General features: G+C 43.4%; 1 protein-coding gene across 1 annotated transcript in view; it reads right to left on the bottom strand.

Moving 5' to 3' along the window:
• The window catches only part of cntnap5a (contactin associated protein family member 5a), a 105,462-nt gene that overhangs the window by 65,717 nt on the left and 16,769 nt on the right, over positions 1–22,976 (bottom strand). The window contains exons 2-4 of the mRNA XM_068571908.1: positions 18,188–18,298; positions 14,293–14,486; positions 159–306 (exon numbers count right to left, since the gene is read on the bottom strand). Of these exons, the coding sequence (XP_068428009.1) occupies positions 159–306; positions 14,293–14,486; positions 18,188–18,298 (453 nt within the window). The remainder of the gene's footprint in view (positions 1–158; positions 307–14,292; positions 14,487–18,187; positions 18,299–22,976) is intronic.

Below are 22,976 nucleotides of genomic sequence, written 5' to 3'. Positions count from 1 at the left end.
CTCTCCATCACCAGAGAGTCGCTGTGGGTGCATAAATGAAGGAATCCTTCTCGGCGGTGTTAAAGCACCACGGCTCTTCTCTTCTCTTCTTCTTCTTCTTCTGTTTTGTTTTGTGGGGGATGTGTCGACCGAGTGCTTCTTCAGGGTGCGGTACTCACTGTAGGAGCAGCCGTACGCCTCCACCCGGAGGCCCATCCAGCCGCTGGGGTTCCAGTCCAGAGGCACGAAGCGCAGGAAGCGCGTCCTCACCGGGTGGGACAGCTTGTTCTGGACCACGGCCTCCGAGTTCACATTGCCCACCAACCTCTGCAGGGAGAGAGAGAGAGACGATGTCATCACCTGCACCATCACCTGCAGCATCACCTGCTCCACCACGTCTTCCCTGCCACAGTCAGACCAGACTGAACACTGCATCACTTTGCAGGTGCAATATGAGATATTTTTAGTCTGTGAACCTTCTGATAAAGGTGCCACATAACCTTCCTCCACCTCTCAAAATGTGCAATATTCCCATGTGACTCCGCCCCTTTTCTCTCTTTCCACACCTCAGGAGCAGCACTCAGGACGAGCCTCTTCATCACTGTCATTTTAGACTTTTTAAAACTATATTTACTACATTTCTTGTACACGTCACCACCTTCTGGACATACGTATTGTAAAGGACCTCTGACAGTTTAAAGTAGTTTCAACAGGTTGCAGTAATGTCTTATTTTGAAGTTGTGTTACGGCAGTCGATGCATTTCCGGTTGCGCTTTTATTTTGATGGGACAAAACCGGAAGTTAAAAGTAATAAACGGGACGAAATGAAAAGTTTGTACGTCGATGGAATCAGTCATTAAAAACCTTCGTGTGTGTTTGTTTTAGCACCTGGTTAGAAACTGTTTCAAGATCCTTTTTAAGTTGTTCTTTGTGTCAGCGGTTAAGCTAACCAACGGCTATTTACGTTTGTTCTTTTTACTTCTTACGGTGTTCAATAAACATTTAAGAACCATCAGCTCAAGAGTCCAGACCATAATTCAGCCGGCGATGCTACAAGTATCACGTTTTCATGTTCTCTTTCTTATTATTGTGTTTTTTTTTATCTCAAACTAACCCTTCCAATGTGTCTGACCACAAGTGTCAAGATAAAACCTTGACCTTTGACCCTTGACCATTGACCCTTGCCGGTTGAGGCACCAGACGACGACCTCCCGTCCAAAGTGAACGGGGATATTTAGCTGAACGCTTGAAATATAAAGCACGACACAAAAAACAAATCCTCAAATAGCCACAAAGTGCTGACGCGTGAGCCCAAGGGCAGCGAGCGCTTCCTCTCCTTGAACATACTATTTGATGTAAAGTGATAAGAATCATCGTGCGGTGTGGAAATATGAGAATATCCGCTCAAGCGGGAGGAAAAAAAACTTCAGCGCCGAGTCCTCGCCGCCGCCGCCGGCAGCGAGGACTCGTGTTGCTGCTTCCTCCTCGAGGAGGCGAGGAAACCAAAAAAGCTAAGAGGAGTTCTGCTTCCTGCAGCGCTCAGACACCATGTGACCACGGATTACAAGACTTTATACCAAGTGTTCAAGACTTTATACCAAGTGTTCAAGACTTTATACCAAGTGTTCATGACTTTATACCAAGTGTTCATGACTTTATACCAAGTGTTCATGACTTTATACCAAGTGTTCAAGACTTTATACCAAGTGTTCATGACTTTATACCAAGTGTTCAAGACTTTATACCAAGTGTTCAAGACTTTCTACCAAGTGTTCATGACTTTATACCAAGTGTTCATGACTTTCTACCAAGTGTTCAAGACTTTATACTAAGTGTTCATGACTTTATACCAAGTGTTCAAGACTTTATACCAAGTGTTCATGACTTTATACCAAGTGTTCAAGACTTTATACCAAGTGTTCAAGACTTTATACTAAGTGTTCAAGACTTTATACCAAGTGTTCATGACTTTATACCAAGTGTTCAAGACTTTATACCAAGTGTTCATGACTTTATACCAAGTGTTCAAGACTGTATACCAAGTGTTCATGACTTTATACCAAGTGTTTATGACTTTATACTAAATGTTCAAGACTTTAAACCAAATGTTCAAGACTTTAAACCAAATGTTCAAGACTTTAAACCAAATGTTCATGACTTTAAGCCATTGTTCATGTGCAGACATTGTGTGAAACATGTGTGTAAACAGTAAAAAGTCTTTCTCTCCTCCCTTTCCTCTTCCTCCTCTCTTCCTCTCTTCCTCCTCTTTTCCTCTCCATATGAATACAACACAAGACATTACTTTTTTTTTCAAGGATTTTTCCAGGCTTGAAAATAACCATTTTTAAAATTCCATGATTTTTCCAGGTTTTCCATCAGTGAAAGAAACCTCAACTCTCTCTCTCTCTGTCTCTGTCTCTCTCTCTCTCTCTCTCTCTCTCTCTCTCTCTTTGCACCACAAAGCCAGGTGACATAAGAGACAGAGAGTGAAGGATGAGTTAAAACAAAACAACAAAACAAGACAAACAACCTCTCGTCTCCTCTGACTGATCACCGGCGTCTCTCTGAGCGATGCGAGCGGCCGGTGACTCGTGAGATCAATGAGCGCGCTCGCCCGCCAAAAACAAACAAAAAACACACAATATTGACAGCGGAGCTCCTTCATGGACGAGTCCAACGCGGCCGGACAGAGCCGATAATTCAGCTTTCCACAACAGCGGAGACACAATTACCAGCGACACACACACGCAGACACACAAACAAACACACACACGCACACACACAGCGTCCTCCGCAAAGCAGAGGATCATTAAATGCGGCAGGATGCTGCTGCTTGGTAGATAATCAAGGCGACAGCGCGACCGTTGGGCCGTTATTGTGATTTATGCCGCCGCGTTTCCTCCATTTTGAAGCCGTAGTTGGGGCGGCGGCCTGCACAAGTTATTCACGCCTGAGCGGCGCCGGGATTAACAAATGGCGCTCGGGGGTTTAGTGCATTTCGAGCGAGAGAAAGAAAGAAAACGAGCGATGCTGATTCACAGAACTTTTCCCTCTTTCACGTTTTCCAAAAAGCTTTCAATCCCAAAAATATATATATGTGTGTTTTTAGTTTTTGGGGTTCAGGCTGATGTCAGAGTGCTGCTGCGCTCTTTAAGGCTTTCAGCAGGCGATTGTTCCGCATTCACAATCTGGAGCTTCCTCTTGATTGCGATGACGTGACACCATCTTTTCTTTCTTCTCTTTGCATGGAGCCACGCCCACTTTGAAGCAGCTCAGGCAGGAAGATGTTTAGCGTCTGGTTCATGAAGGAACTAAGAGGCTGTGAAGTGCTTCAGCCTCACGTGTGTCTCTTTCTAGTCTTTTGTGTCTCTTTCTAGTCTCTGTGTCTCTTTGTAGTCTTTTGTGTTTCTTTGTAGTTTTTTTGTGACTCCTTTAAGTCATTTTGTATCTCTTTGTAGTCATTTTGTATCTCTTTGTAGTAATGTTGTGTCTCTTTGAAGTCATGTTGTGACTCTTTGTAGTTATTTTGTGTCTTTTTGTAACTCTTTGAAGTCATTCTATGTCTCTTTGTTGTCATCTTGTGTCTCTTTGTAGTCTTTTTATTTTTCTTTATGGTTATTTTGAAGTCATATCTCTAGTTTTTTGGTGGCCTTTTAAAAAAAAAAGGTATTTTACTGTAATTTTTGCATGTGGTCATTTAGCCACTTTTTTGAGTCGATGTGTGTCTCTTTGTGTTTGCTCTTTGTAGTTATTTTGCATCTCTTTGTAGTTATTTTGCATCTCTTTGTAGTTATTTTGCATCTCTTTGTAGTTATTTTGCATCTCTTGGCAGTAGTTTTGGTCTCTTCATGTTCCTTCCTGGTCATTTGGAGTCTCTTCCTGTTCGGTATGTTGATCTCGTGCAGACTTTCGGGCCCTTCGGCCTCGGCTCCATCGGCCCCTCGCAGTTATCCGCCTTTTAAAACGACGCTTCTTCTTATTTTCCTTACAATCTTGAACCCCGTCAGTCTTTCCACTGAACTCCCAGCTGAATATCTGGAAGAAAAAAATCAAATGAAGCAAAAACAAAATGTAATTAGAGCTGCGCTGCAGTGATCGCAGCTCTTCATCGCAGCTCTTCATCGCCCAACAACACGCGGCGCACGTCAGCGCGAGTCGTTAGTATTCCAGAGCAACACCACCACGATGACGCCGCCGAGGCCGTCCTGAGGATGACGTTTGTTTTTGTTTCCTCTCTTGGAGAAAAAAAAAAAGCAAAGGAAAGCGTGCAACAGAACATCCTGTGAGAAGTCTCTGAAGAAAAGGCCTGAGGGGCGCAGAGGATTTTCCAGAGGTCGGTCCTCATCCACATAAACAACGCCAACCCCTCGGTGACTTCATTATTTCTCTGCATGCTTCTGTCACTGTGGAACAGTCGCTCCCTCTCCGTTCATTAAGGCTCTTTACTCTTCCTCTCCCGCGATGAGCTCCCTCGTGTCGCTTTTCCTTTGTGTTGCATCGCAGCGCGGATGCATATGTTTATTTTAATCAATCCACTAGGGGAGGGGGGGGGGGGGATGAGAATCCTGCTGCCGGCGTGGAAATACAGTATGCTTCCCCCCGCCAAAAGGTCACCGGCCAGTCAAACGGCCTCGGGGAACAGCGCGGCGAGGAAGCGAGAGAGCGAGCAGAGCGTGACCTTGCGGGGCGAGAGAAAAAAAAATGCCCCGGCGACCCTCTGACCTCCTGACGTCCAGGCCCGACGAGGCGGTGCACGTCTCCTTCTTGGTTTTTATCAGCGAGCAGCAGAGGCTCCCGCCTTTTTGTTGTTTCCGTTCGGGGGTCGAGGTGTGATGACGGCGTCTCAGTGAAGGTTTCGTCAAGAGGCCGGCGAGACGACGGCGGCGCCGAACCCCCGAGAGGCGGCGCAGTGACGCTGCGAGAGCGGCGCTCCGGTCGGAAGTCGGAGCGGCACATTTTCCCTTTCATCTCCCTCCTCGTCCGCTCTCCTGAGCCAGCGACAAGCGAGGTGTGTGTGTGTGTGTGTGTGTGTGTGTGTGTGTGTGTGTAGCCAGCTGTCCTCTGAAGCTTCGTATCGCGCTAAACTCCAAGCAAGCAGACTTTTTAGCGCTCCAACCGACTACTTAAATCTCCCGAGTCTCATTTAAATCCCCCTCTGGGGTCTGAGGTCATTTTCTTTTACATCATTTCTTAAATTCACCTTTTAAAGGCTCTTTGCATATGAGATATGGAGCCGTGCGTTACATCAAGAACTGCAGCACAATCTCAGCTCCGTGTGCAATGAGGCACCAATGTCCTAAGGCTAAAGTGTAAAGAGATAATATGGCCCTAAAGCTGGAAAATGAAGCTTGATTTGTGAAATTGTCTCTTTGTAATTATTCTGTGTCTCTTTGTCGTCATGTTGTGTCTCTTTAGAGCCATGTTGTGTCACTTTGTAGTTATTTTGTGTTTCTTTGTAGTCTTCTTGTGGCTCTTTTGAGTAATTTTGTGTCTCTTTGTAGTTATTTTGTGTCTCTTTGTAGTCATGTTGTGTCTCTTTTTTAGTAATTTTGTGTCTCTTTGTAGTTTTTTTGCATCTCTTTGGAGTTGTTGTGAATCTTGGCACAGTTCACACGCTGATGCACATCGTAGCGGCCGTGACCTTTCACACCTTTCACACCTTTCACACCTCTTCTGTTTGTTTAGAGGAAACAGACTCAGCTCCGTTTCCAGGTTCCTGCGGTCGCTTTCGGGTCGGCGTGAAAGCTGTCAATCAAACCTCAGTGTGACTAGACACCGCTCCAGAAGGCGGGTCTTGTGTGTTTGTTTGTGGTGACAAAACAAACGAACAACGGCAGCATTTAAAGTCAGCAGATTTTAAGAAGATGAACTTCTAATAAATTCCATTTTTTAAACTTCTCTTCTGTCTGTGGCCGTCGTTGTAACCAAATCAACACGTTTGGACTAAAATGTCTGAAGTAGATTTGATCCTGTTGGTCCAGACCGCAGGAAACAAGTGCAGGTGTGAGCGCAGCCTTCGTACGGCGTCGGCATGCTGACATTTAACAAGTAGAACTGAACACACAATGCAGCTGAGGCTCATCGATGCTTGGTGCTGGAAAACATATTAATTATTAACTAATTATTGATGCGACGACATCGAACCGAACGACACAGTTTTTTGACTGAAACTTCTTCCTAACAGACCAAGACTTTGTTTTATTGTGATTGTTGTTGCAGATTCTGATTCTTTAGGTCCTGATCTTTACAAAAAGGTGTTTTATTGACGCTCCAAGAGGCTTCTTTATGGAATCTGCTTCATATCATGCTCGATGTTCGAAGTTATGATCAAAATATCTTTTAAAAGTGATTTTTTTGTTGTTGCAGATATACATTTTTTTTCCCAAGACTTTGCTGAACAAATACATACAATAAACACAAGTATTGGAATTAATTTGGGGTTCCTACGACTCAAACACAGGAAAAACACTTAAACGAAGAGGAAAAACACTTAACACAGAGAAAAAACACTTAAACAAAGAGGAAAAATACTTAAACACAGAGGAAAAACACTTAAACACAGAGGAAAGACACTTAAAGAGGAAAGACACTTAAACACAGAGGAAATACACTTAAAGAGGAAAGACACTTAAACACAGAGGAAAGACACTTAAACACAGAGGAAAGACACTTAAACACAGAAGAAAGACACTTAAAGAGGAAAGACACTTAAAGACAGAGGAAAGACACTTAAAGACAGAGGAAAGACACTTAAAGAGGAAAGACACTTAAAGACAGAGGAAAGACACTTAAACACAGAGGAAAGACACTTAAACACAGAAGAAAGACACTTAAAGAGGAAAGACACTTAAAGACAGAGGAAAGACACTTAAAGACAGAGGAAAGACACTTAAAGAGGAAAGACACTTAAAGACAGAGGAAAGACACTTAAAGAGGAAAGACACTTAAAGACAGAGGAAAGACACTTAAACACAGAGGAAAGACACTTAAACACAGAGGAAAGACACTTAAACACAGAAGAAAGACACTTAAAGAGGAAAGACACTTAAACACAGAGAAAAGACACTTAAAGACAGAGGAAAGACACTTAAAGACAGAGGAAAGACACTTAAAGACAGAGGAAAGACACTTAAAGAGGAAAGGAGGTCTGGTTGGTTCAGTTTCACAGGTTTCAACGGCTTCAACACAATAAGTAATAAATCCAAAAAAAGAATCGTGTGATCGGGCTGTAAAATATTCCAATCGCTAGCTAGAATCAGCGATTTATTTAATCCTTGTTAGCGCCGCGTCGACCTGAAGAGCTAACAAGCGTGAAGACGAATGAACGACTTCCTCCTCCCTCACGGAGGAGAATCCGTTTCACACGTTCATTCACACAGCCGCATTAAAAATAGATTTCTGAATAAGGCTTTTGGTGGATAATGAAGGTAATCTGGAACCCCCTCCTCCTCTTCCTCTTCCTCTTCCTCCTCCCACCTCTGAATGTTTGCAAAGAGCATCGCGCTCACGGTGGAGTGTTAAAATTTAACAGGGGAATTCGGTTGAAGGCTTTTTTGAAGAGTTAACTTTCACAAAACGCTTTGGAGTTCCACCTCCCGAATGCTTCTGCAGACATAAGTTCTCCTCACAGATGCACTAATTGGGTTATTATCAGCCCGTCGTGTGGTTTCACATGTTGCTCTCGTGCAGGTTGAGCCTCAGCTCTCGCCCACAGAGGGGAGGCGGCTTCAGGAGCCGACGCTGACGTCGACACGCAGGGAAAAAAACAGCGAGACGTGAAAGTGAAACAAAGGAAGGAACTCTGGGAACTTCTTCAATGTTCACACAGAATAACGAGCTTCTACATGTACATGTGTGTGTTTTAGGACGTGTCAAAGCCTCCATGATGGGGATATATTTATATACTGTGTGTGTGTGTGTGTGTGTGTGTGTGTGTGTGTGTGTGTGTGTGTGTGTGTGTGTGTTTAAAGACGTGTCAAAGCCCTGATGTGACTTCATTTACAGTCAGTTTTTACTTGTTTTACAGCATTTGAGATCAAGAATGAAGATGAACACACTTTTTCTTTTCTGGAGCAGAAGAATGTAGCCTCAAATTGAAATAAAAAAAAGAAAGATTTAAGTTAAAAAAAAGCAACTTTTGCACACAAAATACATATTCATATATTAAGAATGTTATTTTGAATAGATTAATATATATATATATATTCAATGATATTGTACGTATACATGTATATCATTTATTTACATTTATTTTATTGTATTTTTTTATTTTATTGTATGTATTTATTTATTATATGTATATATAAAATCAATATAAATAAATTATATATATGCATATAATTAATTTATATATATTTTATTGTATGTATTTATTATATATATATAATATTAATAATAATTATTATTACATATATATATATATATATATATATATATATATATACAATTTATTTGTTATATATGCACAATAATATATATATATATATATATATATATATATATATATATATATATATATATATATATATATATATATATATATATATATATAGTAATAATTAAGCTAATGGATCCGGTTTGTTTGCCAGCAGCGTTCTTTCTTTTGTTCATAAATGGATGTCATTCATTTGGCTGGCCGCTGGTTCAGAGCGGCTGAGAGCTAGCAGTCGTAGCAGCAGCTGCTGCTCTCTCATTAGTCCCCCTCAGTTCAGGTTTCTGGCAGAGAGCCGTTACCTTGGAGCTGCACTTGTTAAAATGCCAGACGGATGTGAGTGAGTCTCAGCCAAAGGTCTCGGTGAACGCTGTAGTTAGTCAGCTGCAGTGTGACTTTCGCAATAAGAGATTTCGGACTAATTGGCTGACATTCATCCCGCGCTATATAAATTATACCATAAATCCAAATTCACACGAGCACCAAAGATGAGGTGGGAGGCTTGAATTGTCTCCGTGAGCGAGCATTAAACACGCATCAGTCGATACGAAGCTCGGTCTCTTGGCTTGACGCGTTCTGGAGGACGCTTTGTGTTGTGACGGCTGCTGGAGACGCTGCTGAGTGCATATTCATTTCAATATGGAAGACGCGCTCTCGCGGGTCTCTCACACAAAGTGACAGCTGCAGGTCACGTCCGTAAGTAAAGTCACGAAGTCTTCGTCTCCCTTCTCGACGATGACGACGCGAGGAACTCGTGAAGACAAACTTTTGCTCTCGTTTACGTAGACAAATTAATCTGTGGTTAAATATCTAAAATGACCCCTAAATATAATTAACGTTTATGCAAAATGGGACTTGAAATCTTATCAGACGAAGCAGAACACCAACGGCACAAATAGCAACACCATCACCAACGTCGGGTATATTTCACTCTGATAGAATATACTTCTCATCCAAATATATTCAAATACAACAATACAAGGCAAATTGAAGTATTCTTCTTTTATTTTACTTTATTTTACCTGTTGTAATTTAAAAATTACAACAGGTATCATGAGCCTGAAAAAAGGTTCAAAATCGGGGGGAAAATTAGAGAATCGTCAATAAAACCTTCAATAAGACACGCCTACCTTTAATAAGACACGCCCACCTTTAATAAGACCTACCCACCTTCTATAAGACACGCCTACCTTCAATCAGACACACCTACCTTCAATAAGACACACCTACCTTTAATCAGACACGCCCACCTTCAATAAGACACGACTACCTTCAATAAGACACGCCTACCTTCTATAAGACACGCCTACCTTCAATCAGTGAGCAGCATGTAGCTACACAAGGACCCACATAATTTAGACAAAAGCAAAAATAACAAAATAACAATTACTCGGGTGAAAATCACCTGAGGTCAGTGTTCTTGGGTTGAGGGACCCAGAATGCTTCACTCAGGATTTGAGTGTTAAAACTGCAGTTTGTTGTGATATTTCAAGCCGGACTAAAAGAGGTTCAAACACTGGTCCGCTGCCTTGTTTCTGTTGCTGCTCTGTTGAAACTGCGTTAAGCTGAGAAACAACAAAAAACAGGTGCATGCAAGCTGTAATTAAACCAGAGTGTGTGTGTGTGTGTGTGTGTGTGTGTGTGTGTGTGTGTTTTCTGCTGGGAGACTCAGTGGCTTTAAACCCAGGAAGAGTATCGGAGCTGCGAGTGAGGAAAAGTCTGCGCGCCGCTAAGCTAATTCATGCAGTGCAAAGCGCCCGAGGCGTCCAGGAAGTGGCCCGTCTCACAGCCGCTACGTGAAAACCTTATTTTATTTTTTAATCACACTTTGAATCCCCTGCAGAAGGATTTATGTTTTACTTTTGTAAAGTGTGTGTACCGAGGTGGCTCTAACACACACACACACACTGGCATTGAAAAAGATGTTACATTATGGAGCCTTGTAGTTGTACTCAGAATCCTCAAAGCACTTTGAAAAAGATTTATCTGTATTGATTGATGAGAAATGATGAAGGGCAGCGATACAGAAAATTGGGGATAGGATACGACGAAGTGTCGTCCACTGGAATGCAAACGGAGTCGTGCGGCCGGTGCGATGGGAGTATCTGTTGACTGCTCCCAGCTATAAATACACAGCCGGTGTGTTAGTGACTGCAGCTCGTGGAAAGAGGGGATTCTGACTCGTCTTCAAAAGTAAAAGGGGTTCGACCTGTTTTGGAGCTGTCAGAAGTGTCTTGTTAAAAGGCTCCTCGCTCCTCAGTGTTGCGGCGTGAGGCCGCCCGGTAACACACCAGGTGTTCAGGGAAAGTTTGAGAGCACCCGGGGCCCAATTATTACACACCGCAGCGCTTTGTTTACACTCCGTACCGTGTAGCGTCGTAGCGTCGTAGCGTCGTAGCTTTGTAGCCTCCGCCGGCGGTGCGAGAGCTCCGAGCACGTTCGACGGTTCAAGGTTTGGTTGCAGTTTCCTCCCAAAACACCAGAGGGCGCACAAACAAAATGCAACCGGAAAAACGCCCGAACACCAACGTCCACGATGCCGAGGAGGAAGCTCATATCTCATATTCATGGACTACTTTAGTGCCTTTGTGCAAGAAACAAGTCCAGTAGGAAAGCACATTGTAAAAAAACAAAGGTGGAATATCCAGGAAACTATTCTATTTGCCTGCAAAATGATTCACTGAAATGGAAATCTGTAAGACCTCTTGTAGACTTCTATACAACCAGAGGAGTCGCCCCCTGGTGGTCAGGAGAGAGAATGCAGCTTTAACAACACATGAAGCATAGACTTCTATACAACCAGAGGAGTCGCCCCCTGGTGGTCAGGAGAGAGAATGCAGCTTTAACACACGAAGCATAGACTTCTATACAACCAGAGGAGTCACCCCTGGTGGTCAGGAGAGAGAATGCAGCTTTAACACATGAAGCATAGACTTCTATACAACCAGAGGAGTCGCCCCCTGGTGGTCAGGAGAGAGAATGCAGCTTTAACACACGAAGCATAGACTTCTATACAACCAGAGGAGTCACCCCTGGTGGTCAGGAGAGAGAATGCAGCTTTAACACATGAAGCATAGACTTCTATACAACCAGAGGAGTCGCCCCCTGGTGGTCAGGAGAGAGAATGCAGCTTTAACACATGAAGCATAGACTTCTATACAACCAGAGGAGTCTTTTCTTTTGTTTTGAATTTTAGTGGATTTGACCTTTTTTGCGTGATACAATTTAAATGTAATAAGTGAGGGAAAAAAATTCCTCACCCATTTTTTTTTTTATTATTATGGGACAAAAGATGCAAGAAGATAAATACATAATCACAACGTACGCCCTCCACCTGTCAGGCTCTCACGTTCCAGGCGGCGGTGACACTCTCGCGCTAATTGGACCGCCGAGTATAAAAAACTCTCACGAAGAGGAAAAAACATTTACGGACTCGTCAGCAGCCTTTGACATAACTGGGACAAAACACAATAAAGGATTAATAACACGAGCCGACATCGGGCCATTTCCCTTGGACCGCGAGCGCTCGTGCCGGCTGGTTTAACGCGCCGTGACATCACATGGTGGGGGTGTGGTGGTGGGGGCATAATTTGCGTTGACACCCGACACTCCCCCGCGCCGCCAAAGGTGTCAAAAAAAAACAAAAAGCGAGAGGATGCGTCAGCCGACTGCGGGACCCGGGACCTCGTTGATGAATAGCGGCGTTGAGAAAACGGGATGATGATGTCTCCGGTGACAGAAGCGAACGTGCGTCTGAGCTGTCGGAGTCGATAAACGTCCGCGCTCGCGTCTGAGCGTTAAACACGGGGCGAGACGAGGGCGCTGATTGGCTATTAGGAGCAGCGAGGGAAACAGTTAGTGCGGCTCGGGGCGTTTAATTCTGGGAGTTCGGGCGCGACCAAAGTTTCTCTCTGTTCTCGCATCGGGTTCTTTCTTTTTGCTAAAATGTGTTTGACCTTCCTGTTGTGTTAGCTTTCTGTTAGCCTCTCTTGTGCTAGCTTTCTGTTTCCATCTCTTGTGTTAAATTTCTGTTAGTATCTATCGTATTAGAGTTGTGTTAGCATCTCTTGTGTTAGCTTGCTGTTTCCATCTCTTGTGTTAGCTTTCTGTTAGCATCTCTTGTGCTAGCTTTCTGTTTCCATCTCTTGTGTTAAATTTCTGTTAGTATCTATCGTATTAGAGTTGTGTTTCCATCTCTTCTGTTAGCTTGCTGTTTCCATCTCTTGTGTTAGCTTTCTGTTAGCATCTCTTGTGCTAGCTTTCTGTTTCCATCTCTTGTGTTAGCTTTCTGTTAGCATCTCTTGTGCTAGCTTTCTGTTTCCATCTCTTGTGTTAGCTTTCTGTTAGCATCTCTTGTGCTAGCTTTCTGTTTCCATCTCTTGTGTTAAATTTCTGTTAGCATCTCTCGTGTTAGAGTTGTGTTAGGATCTCTTGTGTCAGCTTTTTGTTAGAATCTTTTGTGTTAGCTTTATGTTTCCATTTCTTGTGTTAGCTTTTTGTTTCCATCTCTTGTGTTAGCCTTCTGTTAGCTTTCTGTTTCCATCTCTTGTGTTAGCTTTCTGTCTCCATCTCTTGTGTTAAATTTCTGTTAGCATCTCTTGTGTTCACTTTGTAAGTCGACGTTCGTGACACAGTCAAGAAGTCTTGATGCAATAAACACGTTTGTGGTTCTTTTATGCATTTAAAACCTAAAACAACACAAGAGGAAGGTAAGTAAAAACATGTTTGTGGACATAGAAACCAAAACTAAAAGTCCCGACTCATTGATGGGGTAAAAACATGTGTGAAGGTTATGTGAGGAGGTGGAGCCCGTGTGGTTTTTAATAAGCTACTCTGTTATCTTCCTTTTACTTTGATCTTCCTTTTTTTTTTTTAATGGTGCCTGAAATTTGAGCAGGAATAAGTCGCGCTTTAATCAACAAACCCTGCTGTTTTTTTTTCTCTCCACAATTTTAAGTATTGTGTTGATTTTCTGGCTGCTGCTTGACAATCATGTCACTCTGACAGTCGCTGCCTTGAACAGACTCGTGATGCTCATTAAATGAGGGAACGTTATACAAGCTGTATTCATGATGTAATGACTCAAGACATGTTTGTTGAGCTTTGCTGAACACTCAAAGGACCTCTGTTGACTTTGGTGTGTAATACACTTTATTTTTAACATATTCGCAGTGGAAATTCTAGTTAGTACAGGCTTGAAGAAGATCTGTGCAGCATCATGTGATCTTTAAGGGTTGAACCGCTGCCTCCGAGACCGCAAGTTTGTCTTTGAAACGTTTCGGTTTGCGTAAAGATTGAACAGAAACGGGCTCGCTTCCCTCAACCCCTGCTTCAAGTCTTTATGCTAAGCTAGGCTAACTGAACCCACCTCCCCCGCCTCTCTGCTCCCAGTCTAGGCTAGCTGCAACCCCCTGCTTCCAGTATTTATGCTAAGAAAGGCTACGTGACCCCCACCCCTGCTTCCAGTCTTTATGCTAAGCTAGGCTAACTCCCTCCCTCCTGCTTTCAGTCTTCATGCTAAGCTAGGCTAACTGAACTGTCTTTAAAACGTTCCCAAAACGTCCTTGAATCGTAAACAGCCAAGAATAAAACACATTTTCAGAAGAGTTGAACGAAGCAAAATCAAACTTCTATCGGTCCTTGGGTCCAGTTAAAGTTGGTCGTGTTGTATCTGTAGAACAACAACCAGCAAATGAAATGCTCTCTAAAAAAACAGAAACACATGGTTTCTGTGGCCCAGCCAATTCACTTCAATCAGCCTGAACGTCATGACTGGATCATGAAAATCTAGCGTGTTATTGCCAGTTCCTCAAGCTCGCCAACCGGAGCTCGGGCATCAAACCCGCGGTGAAATCCCTCGTAATGAAGCCAGTGCGACTCACCCCGACGCCGTCCTCGTGCCTGTACTGCTTCCAGGCCCGGCCCGTGTCGCTGTACAGCAGCAGGTAGCCGCTGACCCAGTCCCAGCTGTCGAAGCGTCCCTGCGTGGCCACGGCCGTCACCTCCATCTGCTCCTTGAGGTCCACCTGGAGCCAGGGCTCCTGTTCGGTCACGACGGGCGACCAGCCCCCTGCTCCTGGAGGAGGAGGAGGAGGAGGCGCACGGTCAGGACAACACGGCGGTGGTACAGGGAAGCATGCAGCAAGAAGAAGAACAGGAAGGAGGAAGAAGAGGAGGAGGAGGAGGAGGAGGAAGCCCTGATGTGAACTCGGGAGTGTTTGCGGTTGAAAGGCTTCAAGGTGAAGTTCCTCTCCAGCCGACACACCGGAGGTCAGACGTCTCACTTATTGGGAAAACTGCTGAGTCATGTTGAAATGTGTGCAGCTCAAGAACTCAGGAAGAGCAGAGAGTTTATTCTCTTCCTCTCTCAGCGTGTCTTCACATCGCTCTGGAAACCTGATGCAATGAAGCAGAACTCTGGGTTTTCTGGTCCTGAAGCCCTTTAAACCCAAACTCCTAATCCTGTTTACTGTTTGAGTTGTGTGTAGAGGTTGTACATGGAGATTGTATATTGTTGTAGCCCTGATTTTTAGGTTTAATTTGATATTTCACATGTTTTTTTTTCTAGATTTGTACCTTGTGACCTGATAAAAGAATGATCCACTAATTAGGGGGAACAAGAAATAAACCTGCTGGTAATATTTTAGTTTTACTAAAAAAAAAGGTTGTCTATGACACATAGACAAAGGCACAAACACCTAAAGATGCAGACAGACAGAGACGCAAAGATGCAGACAGACAAAGATGCAAAGACACAAACAGACAGAGATGCAAAGACGGAGACAGGCAAAGACTCAAAGACACAGACACAGAGACAAAGACGCAGACGGACAGAGACGCAAAGAGGCAGACAGACACAAAGATGGAGACAGACAAAGATGCAGACAGACACAAAGATGGAGACAGACAAAGATGCAGACAGACACAAAGATGGAGACAGACAAAGACGCAAAGACGCAGACAGACAGACAGACAGACAGTCAGACAGACAGACAGACAGACAGACAGACAGACAGACAGACAGACAGACAGACAGACAGACAGACAGACAGACAGACACAAAGATGCAAAGACGCAGACAGACAGACAGACAGACAGACAGACAAAGACACAGACAGACAGACAGACAGACAGCTCCTTGGTGCGGTCCTGGTTTCCTTGAGGTTGAATCAAAGGAGCATCAGGGGTTAAAGGTCACTTCCATTTTAAATGAAAGTAATAATGAGCGTTCTATTTCTGAGCCAACATATTCGGCTCAGAGATTGTCGTTTCACCGGGAGAGACAACCGTTGGGCCACACAGAGACCCGCCTCTCCGGGTAATGAACGTGTGAGTGGTCAGTTAAAGGCTGACGGCGTGTGAATGGATGAGTGACAGGTCGTGTTAAAGCGCGTTAAGTGGGCAGAAGATCAGAAAGGCCCGAGACAAGTCCAGTCACCCTTGACGAGTTCATTTTCCTGGATTTATTTCAAAGCAGTTTTTTGTGAGACGCAAATAACCCAGGCTGTCAATCAAATCAATGAAAAGGGGCGGGCTCTTCTCTTTCGCCGCCACCGTATCCTGTATTGATGATGGCCGGAACAAACACCAGGGTTCATACTCATCGTGACCAATGGGTTTCCAAGACTTCCATCAATTCTAATCACATTTCCATGACTTTTAAATATTTTCCATGACTTTTAACCAATTTTTCATGATTTTAAATCAAATTTTCATGACTTTAAACCAAATTTTCATGAATTTAAACCAAATTTAATTAATTTTTCCATGATTTTACCAAATTTCCTTGACTTTAAATCAAATTTTAATGGCTTTAAACCACATTTCCATAACTTTGAACCGAATGTCCATGAGCAAACATTGTGTAAAATCTGTGTGTAAACAGTCACAAGTGATAAAATGTAACTAACAACAAACAAACACTTCTTCAGGCCTGGAAATAACCACTTTGAAACCTCCATGAACCTGTGTGACGTGGTACGAGCGTTCATCTCCATCAACTCACAGACGAGCGCTGTATTCAGAGCCGGTGTGTCTTTCACTCGTTAGCTCGTCGTGTGCGTTTGCCTGAAGTCATTCTGGTTTTTGTGTCTTTGCTGCTGTCGTGTGGACGTGTCGTCAGGCGGGCGCTGAAGAGGTTGCTCCCTGAAGCGGCGCTCTGCCACACAGGAAGTGCCAATCAGGATGTAGAGCCGCCACATCCTGGCTTCTTATTGTTTTATTTGAAGTCGAGGTGGTGGTGATTGTCTTTTGTTTTGTATGAGTTCATGTCCCCTTTGAGTGATGCGTTCAGTTCTGATCAGCGTGTTTTGAAGTCAACTTAGTCGTGCTTAAAGTCCTTCATCCAGATCTCAGACCAGCGGGAAAGACTTTGAAATAAAATAAAACCCTGTTTTTGAAGTCACTTTCTCTGCCGTGTAACTGCCACTGTATTTGAGTTATTATCACTATTATAATTATCGCTATTATAATAATAATAATTATTATTATTATTATTATTATTATAGTATTATTGATATTAATATTGCTATTATTATTGCAAATAATTATCACAAATATTTATTGTTATTATTATACTGATAATTAATTATTATAGCAATAATTATTGTTAATAATTATTTCCAAAAATTATTGTTATTATTTTAGAATTACTAATTTTTATAGTGATAATTAAATATTATAGTGATAATTAATTATTATAGCGATAACTCACACTAATAATTATCGCTCATAATTGTCGCTTATAATTGTCGCTAATAAATGTTGCTAATAATTGTCGCTAATAATTGTCAATGTTATTATTGTGTTATTATCGCGTTATTAGGAACACTGTTCTGCCTCGTTATGTTAAAGAAGTGTTTATGTGAACTAATATGTGTTTCCATTGTTTCACGCATAAATGTAGCGCTTTTATTTTGACACCCGTGAGAAACAGGAAGTAGGAAGTGACGAGCTGTGACCTGCGGGGCAGCGCGTCGCGGCTGTGTGGAACCCCATGTTTAATCTGCAGTAATCCGTCGCCTGCGTTCCTCAGAGAGCAACGACTGTCAGTGTTTTGTATTCTTCGTGTTGTGCGATTACAAACAGTGACTTTTGTTTGCGTTTCAGGGAGAATTGTGAACACAAAGCCGTTTTATATTTATCTGCTATTCAGGTGTTTTGTTTTTTCTTTTCTAATTTCACTTCAACGGCGTCCAGCTGGTTTGATGATGGGAGTCAATAAAGGAGCAAGTATATAAATTAAATGTATTATTATTATGAAACTAAGGATGCAAAAAATAAAATAAAGTGGAAATAAAGTTGTTTTTGCAGAAGGCACAATTAGTTTGGAGGCCAAAATATACATTTAAAATGAAATATCACGGCGCTGCAGAGATGTCCTGCACGAAATTAACGTCGCATTCTACCGAAAACATCTTCGTTTTGATATATTACACGAATAAAAACGATCATTTTAACATGTTTCCTAATGAAAATTAGACTAACGACGTGAACACTATCATTTCCTCTCATCATATCTCGATTTAATAGCAATTAAGCTATTTCCGCTCACACAGCCATCCATCTCTCACCTCCTCACAACAATAAAACAAGGGAAACAGCAACATGTGGTAAACGCGTCGCGCCGTCGCGCCTCATTGCTGCCGTGTCGAAAGAAAACATTTTAAAAAATGGTTGCACGGGCTGTTATTCTTCTTCCTCTTCTTCATCTTCTCCTTGGCGGTGACCGCTGTGCCTCTGAAGCGCGAGCGCCACAAAGGGTCGTCTCCTACTCACCGTCTCTCCTGTTGAGCTTGGCGGTGTGAGCGGCGTAGCTGACGGAGGACTGAGAGGAGCTCTGGAAGGAGGACTGAGGCAGCGTGGACACCAGAGGACCATTGCAATTATCTGTGAAGGGAAACAGAAACACCATTAGCTTCAGTGCATTGATGTGTGTGTGTGTGTGTGTGTGTGTTTTCCGTATCGTCCATCGAATGTATTTCACATACGAGTCCGGCTCGTTTAAAGAGCGGCTCTGAAAGTTGTTGTTTTTTTTCCTTTTTCCACCGCTCGCCGTGCTTAGATTTATTCATCCAGCTGACTTATAGAATAGAAAAGATCTCCCCCGAGGAGTTAAACATGTTGGTTCAAAGTGCATCTTTACCTGTCGGTGTTTTAAAGAAAGAACTGAAAGGAAGGAGGAGAGGGTGGGGGCGGGGGGTAACATGGCCGCCTCACTTATCCAGTCCTCAAATACCTCAAACAGTCTATTAACCCCTGCAGTGACCCTCGGAAACAGCACGAAAAAGCCCTCCCTTTTGTGCGTCCGTGTGTATGCGTGTGTTCTTTTTCTTTAATCCCGCAGTGTGAGATTACATCACGTCCAACAGGCGGGAACAGATTAAGGAGTCCAGTGATCTAAAACCTCAGCAGTCTCATCCAGCCTGCCCCGCCACAATAAGAGCATGCGAGCCGAACAACAAACAGCCCCCTCTCTCTCTCTCTCTCTCTCTCTCTCTCTCTCTCTCTCTCTCTCTCTCTCTCTCTCTCTCTCTCTCTCTCTCTCTCTCTCTCTCTCTCTGGTGTGTTTGGCTTCACTTTGAGAGCAGAGCCGGCGCATTAAGGCCCCGTATCTGAGCGCATAATGAAAACTGGCACCGGCCTGATTACAATTATCCGCTCACTCTCTCCATCAGCGTGCGGTTTACTCCTCTGAGTGCAAGGGGCTTTTTTTTTGTTGTTGTTGTGTGTGTGTATGTGTGTGTTTTTCTTTTTCGGGATACTGCTTTTCGCCGGGGTTCAGATGGATTCTGAGCACATCTGGAGTGGCAATTGGCCATCCATCTGCTCGACAAGAGCACAGCGGAGCTGTCAGCGTGAGCTCCTTCTCCTTTTTTTTTTGGGGCGTCCCACCGCAAAAATTCCGCCTGACCTGATTCGACTGCTCTCAGATCGCTTGCCAAGAGATTTCTCTAATCCTGATTTCAAGTGTGACTAAAGTGGATCAAGCTGTTTAGTCCAAGACTCAAATTATGGCTGAGCCGCGGTTGCAGATGTTCATGAGGGGAATGAGGGAGAGTGGGCGCCCCACCGGAAACCGGGGTGGGGGTCATTATGCAAACACAGCACAGCGCTCGCGTAATCTGTCAAAAGTCTCACGAGTCCCACTTCTGATCCCTGAAGGATAATTCTCACTCTGCTTCCTATCTTCTTTTTTAATTTCTCTGGCTGAAGAGCTGACGAAAGCCACGGCCCCTTCGTTCATCCGTTCATCCGTTCATCCGTTCATCCGTTCGCAAGACCGTAAACAACAACGAGACCTTGACAGCTGAGAGAAGGTGAAACGAAACGCGCCATCGTTCACAACTCGGCAAAAATGGAGGCCAAACGCTTTAAACTTCCACACTCTTGGTTCTCTCTAGCATCAGTTTTTCTAAATAAAAGCGTTGGTTTGAACAGGATGCAACGTGGTTAGGTCTCGGCAATAACACTTCTTGGTTAGTTTTGAGACAATATCGTGATTTTGTACAAAATTTGTTTATGTAGTTAAGCAGCCTGCGTTACTTACATATTAAAGTTATGCTAACGTAGCAAGAAGCTAACTTACGTACGTTACTTAATATAACATAGCTCTACGTAATGTAATTAAGTAGGCTAGGTTACATTAAGTTATGCTAACGTAACAAGAGACTACGTTAGCATAACTTTATGTAACATAGCGCTGCGTAATGTAATTAAGTAGGCTAAGTTACATTAAGTTATGCTAATGTGGCACGAGGCTGTGTTAGCATAACTTAATGTAACTGTGTAATGTAATTAAGTAGGCTAGGTTACACAAAGTTATGCTAACGTAACAAGAGACTAGCGCTGCGTAATGTAATCAAGTAGATTATGTTACGGAAGCAGCGTAATGACGTTATGTAACGTAGCTCACAACGAGTCACAAGTCTTTAGACACGGACTCTGGTCTTCTGGGTGAAAGTCCGTCCACACCCGCCTCCTCTTTAATCATCATCATCACCTTTTTAACGAGCTGGGCGGTATGTCCTCGCAGCCGACAGCTGTGCAGTCAAAGTGTCCCCGTGCGTCTCACAGACTTCTGTTAGTTGTTTACAGATTTTGTCTTGAGCCAAACGCCCGGGCTGTCAGTCAGGGAGACTTACGGGTGGAGGATGATTTGCCTGCAAAGCTGCTCCTTGGCCTGCGGGATAACTGAAAATCCTCTGAAGCCGACTCGCGATCTCGAGGCGAGGCTCGGGGGCTCGAATCTCGCCAGCCAAACGAAGCCAGACGCGCGTCAGGATGCACGGACGCTAACACGTGCGCGGAGAGGGAACGCGTAATCTCTTTGGAAATCATAAGTACACCAGCTGATGTGGAGGAGCTTTTTAGTGCCTTTCACAGAAGTGCTGGTGTCACGGGGACTCTTGGGTTTGCAGACCACCGGAGGTGTTGGGGATAAACAACAACAACAACAACAAAAAGGCGCCTGCACGCTGACTTCATGCCACAATCACATTAAATATTAACATATTTCAAACCAATCACATTAAAGGTCCAACATCTCTCTGTTGCACCGAAATCATCGGTTCCTACATCTTTTACAGCGTCTCACGCACATTTAGTTTAATTTCTGTGTTACTTTATATATAAATATTACTTAAAGAACATCTATTTCGGGATTCACTAATAATATTCTAAGCTGTTATAATTTTATTGTTCTTAATTAATCCCCTGTTGTGGCGGGGAACTTAAATATTTTCACTATAAAAAATAACTTAAATCTATTAACGGCATATTCAACAAATTAAATCATCCGTGTTTATAAAAGAACCTCTTATTATTTCACATTGTGTAACTGCTTCAGAAACCTTCATATCTGTTGTACAACTGGCTTTTCAATGAGAACAAGAGTTCATTCTTTACACAGCCAGACAAAAAAAAAACGTCCTTCTCGTGAAACGTTAATTAAATGTAGTTCAATGTAAAAGCAATTAGAAACATGATTAGGGCTTTCTTTCATCTCTTGTGTCTTTTATACAGAATGAAATGTTCTTGTCGTGGATCTTCCTCCTGACACAGTCGAGTAATCCCACCCGGCAAGCATTGCGAGCTTTTAGGGGTTTTACAACAAACCACATGCGCTCACGGCAAAAAAGAAACGTGTTGGCGTCGCAGCTTTCTGCCAAACCTGAGAGAAGATGTCTGGAGCTGCGTTCACAGCAAAAGCGTTGCAAATTTTTCACACGCAAACTCAATGCACAGACACGAATGGTTGCGAACAACGTGAATTTCCGCCGAGCGGCGCGAATAGTGCGATTTACACGATTGACGTGAATGAGGCGTTGCGAAGAATTCGCCTCATTCGCGCCAGTTAATATTTCCCAACTCTTGCGAAATTCGCTTGACGCCGGGTTGTGAAAGCCAATCATCGTTGAGATTTGTTGGACTTCCACAACAAGTATAAAGCCGACTAGTGGTTATTTCCATGGTGGGAATGGTAACTGTTTTTACGGAGAAAAGCCACAGAGTATAAATAAAGAATGACGCGAATTAAACCACTTAAAGTCGAGCGAGTAAACTCCTACGTTCACACCAAAAGCGTTGCGAATATTCTTAACGCTTTTGGCGTGAACGCAGCATAACAAGCAAGAAATTGCACTACAATTGGGGAGGAGACGGGAGGAAAGTCAGCTAACGAAGGATGTCTTTAACGATCGTTTCACGGCTTCAGCCACGCGGCGGCGTCTCAGCACGACAGCAGGGCCGATATGAAACATATTCACGAAACATACGTTGGTTTAGTGAGACCAACGTATCCAGAAGCGTCCAATGCCAACGTGTCTTTCATGTGCTAGCAGCTGCCGTTTGAGTCTGAATCACAAATAACCAACACAACGTTTATCAAGAGCAACTATCGATGTAACACAACAGATCCCAATCGACCACCGCCGCCCGCGAATGTCACCCTGTCTGCCGATAGGCCGGCGACGAGGCGACGAGGAGCATAATATCCCCGCAGATGAATCGCTGTCCGGCCCTATAAAGAGTGTGTTTGCTCGGAGGCTATTTTCAGCTGCAGATTAATACACATTTGGTCCTTTTTGCACGACGGCACTTGAACTGTGGATGTGAGAGAAACCCACCAGATGAAGAAACGCTGCACTCCCCACAACAAAGGCACACACAGTGTGTTTTCAAGAGCGACAACGGAGGCATGAGCTACAGGGAATCAGGGAATCAGACTCAGGGACAACACGTCTTAACAGGATCAATTCTTTGTTTGATTTTTGTAATGTTTTTTCATGAGATTTCTTGACAATAACAAAAGAATAATATAGTATATTGCCAGCCTCATCCTTTAATGCTCTTCTTCAATATCTGTGTACATGGTCTTTGCTTTCCTTTCATAACTAGAAGATGTCCTCGTCTTAAGCATCCGTTCTCAAACAAACGACTGCAGACACGGTCGCTCTCGTCTTTGGCCTCCTGGAAGATTTAATCAACATCTGTCTCATTTCAAAGATGAAATTCTCTGATTACCGTCAGACAAATAAGCTTTTGAATCCAAGGACATGACGCGTCT

The sequence above is a fragment of the Clinocottus analis genome, unplaced genomic scaffold (assembly GCF_023055335.1).
Source record: "Clinocottus analis isolate CAN_PGR_092001 unplaced genomic scaffold, fCliAna1.0.p SCAF_12, whole genome shotgun sequence".
Lineage (NCBI taxonomy): Eukaryota > Metazoa > Chordata > Actinopteri > Perciformes > Cottidae > Clinocottus > Clinocottus analis.
The sequence above is the reverse complement of the archived record's forward strand: the minus strand, read 5'-3'. Positions and strand labels throughout refer to the sequence as shown.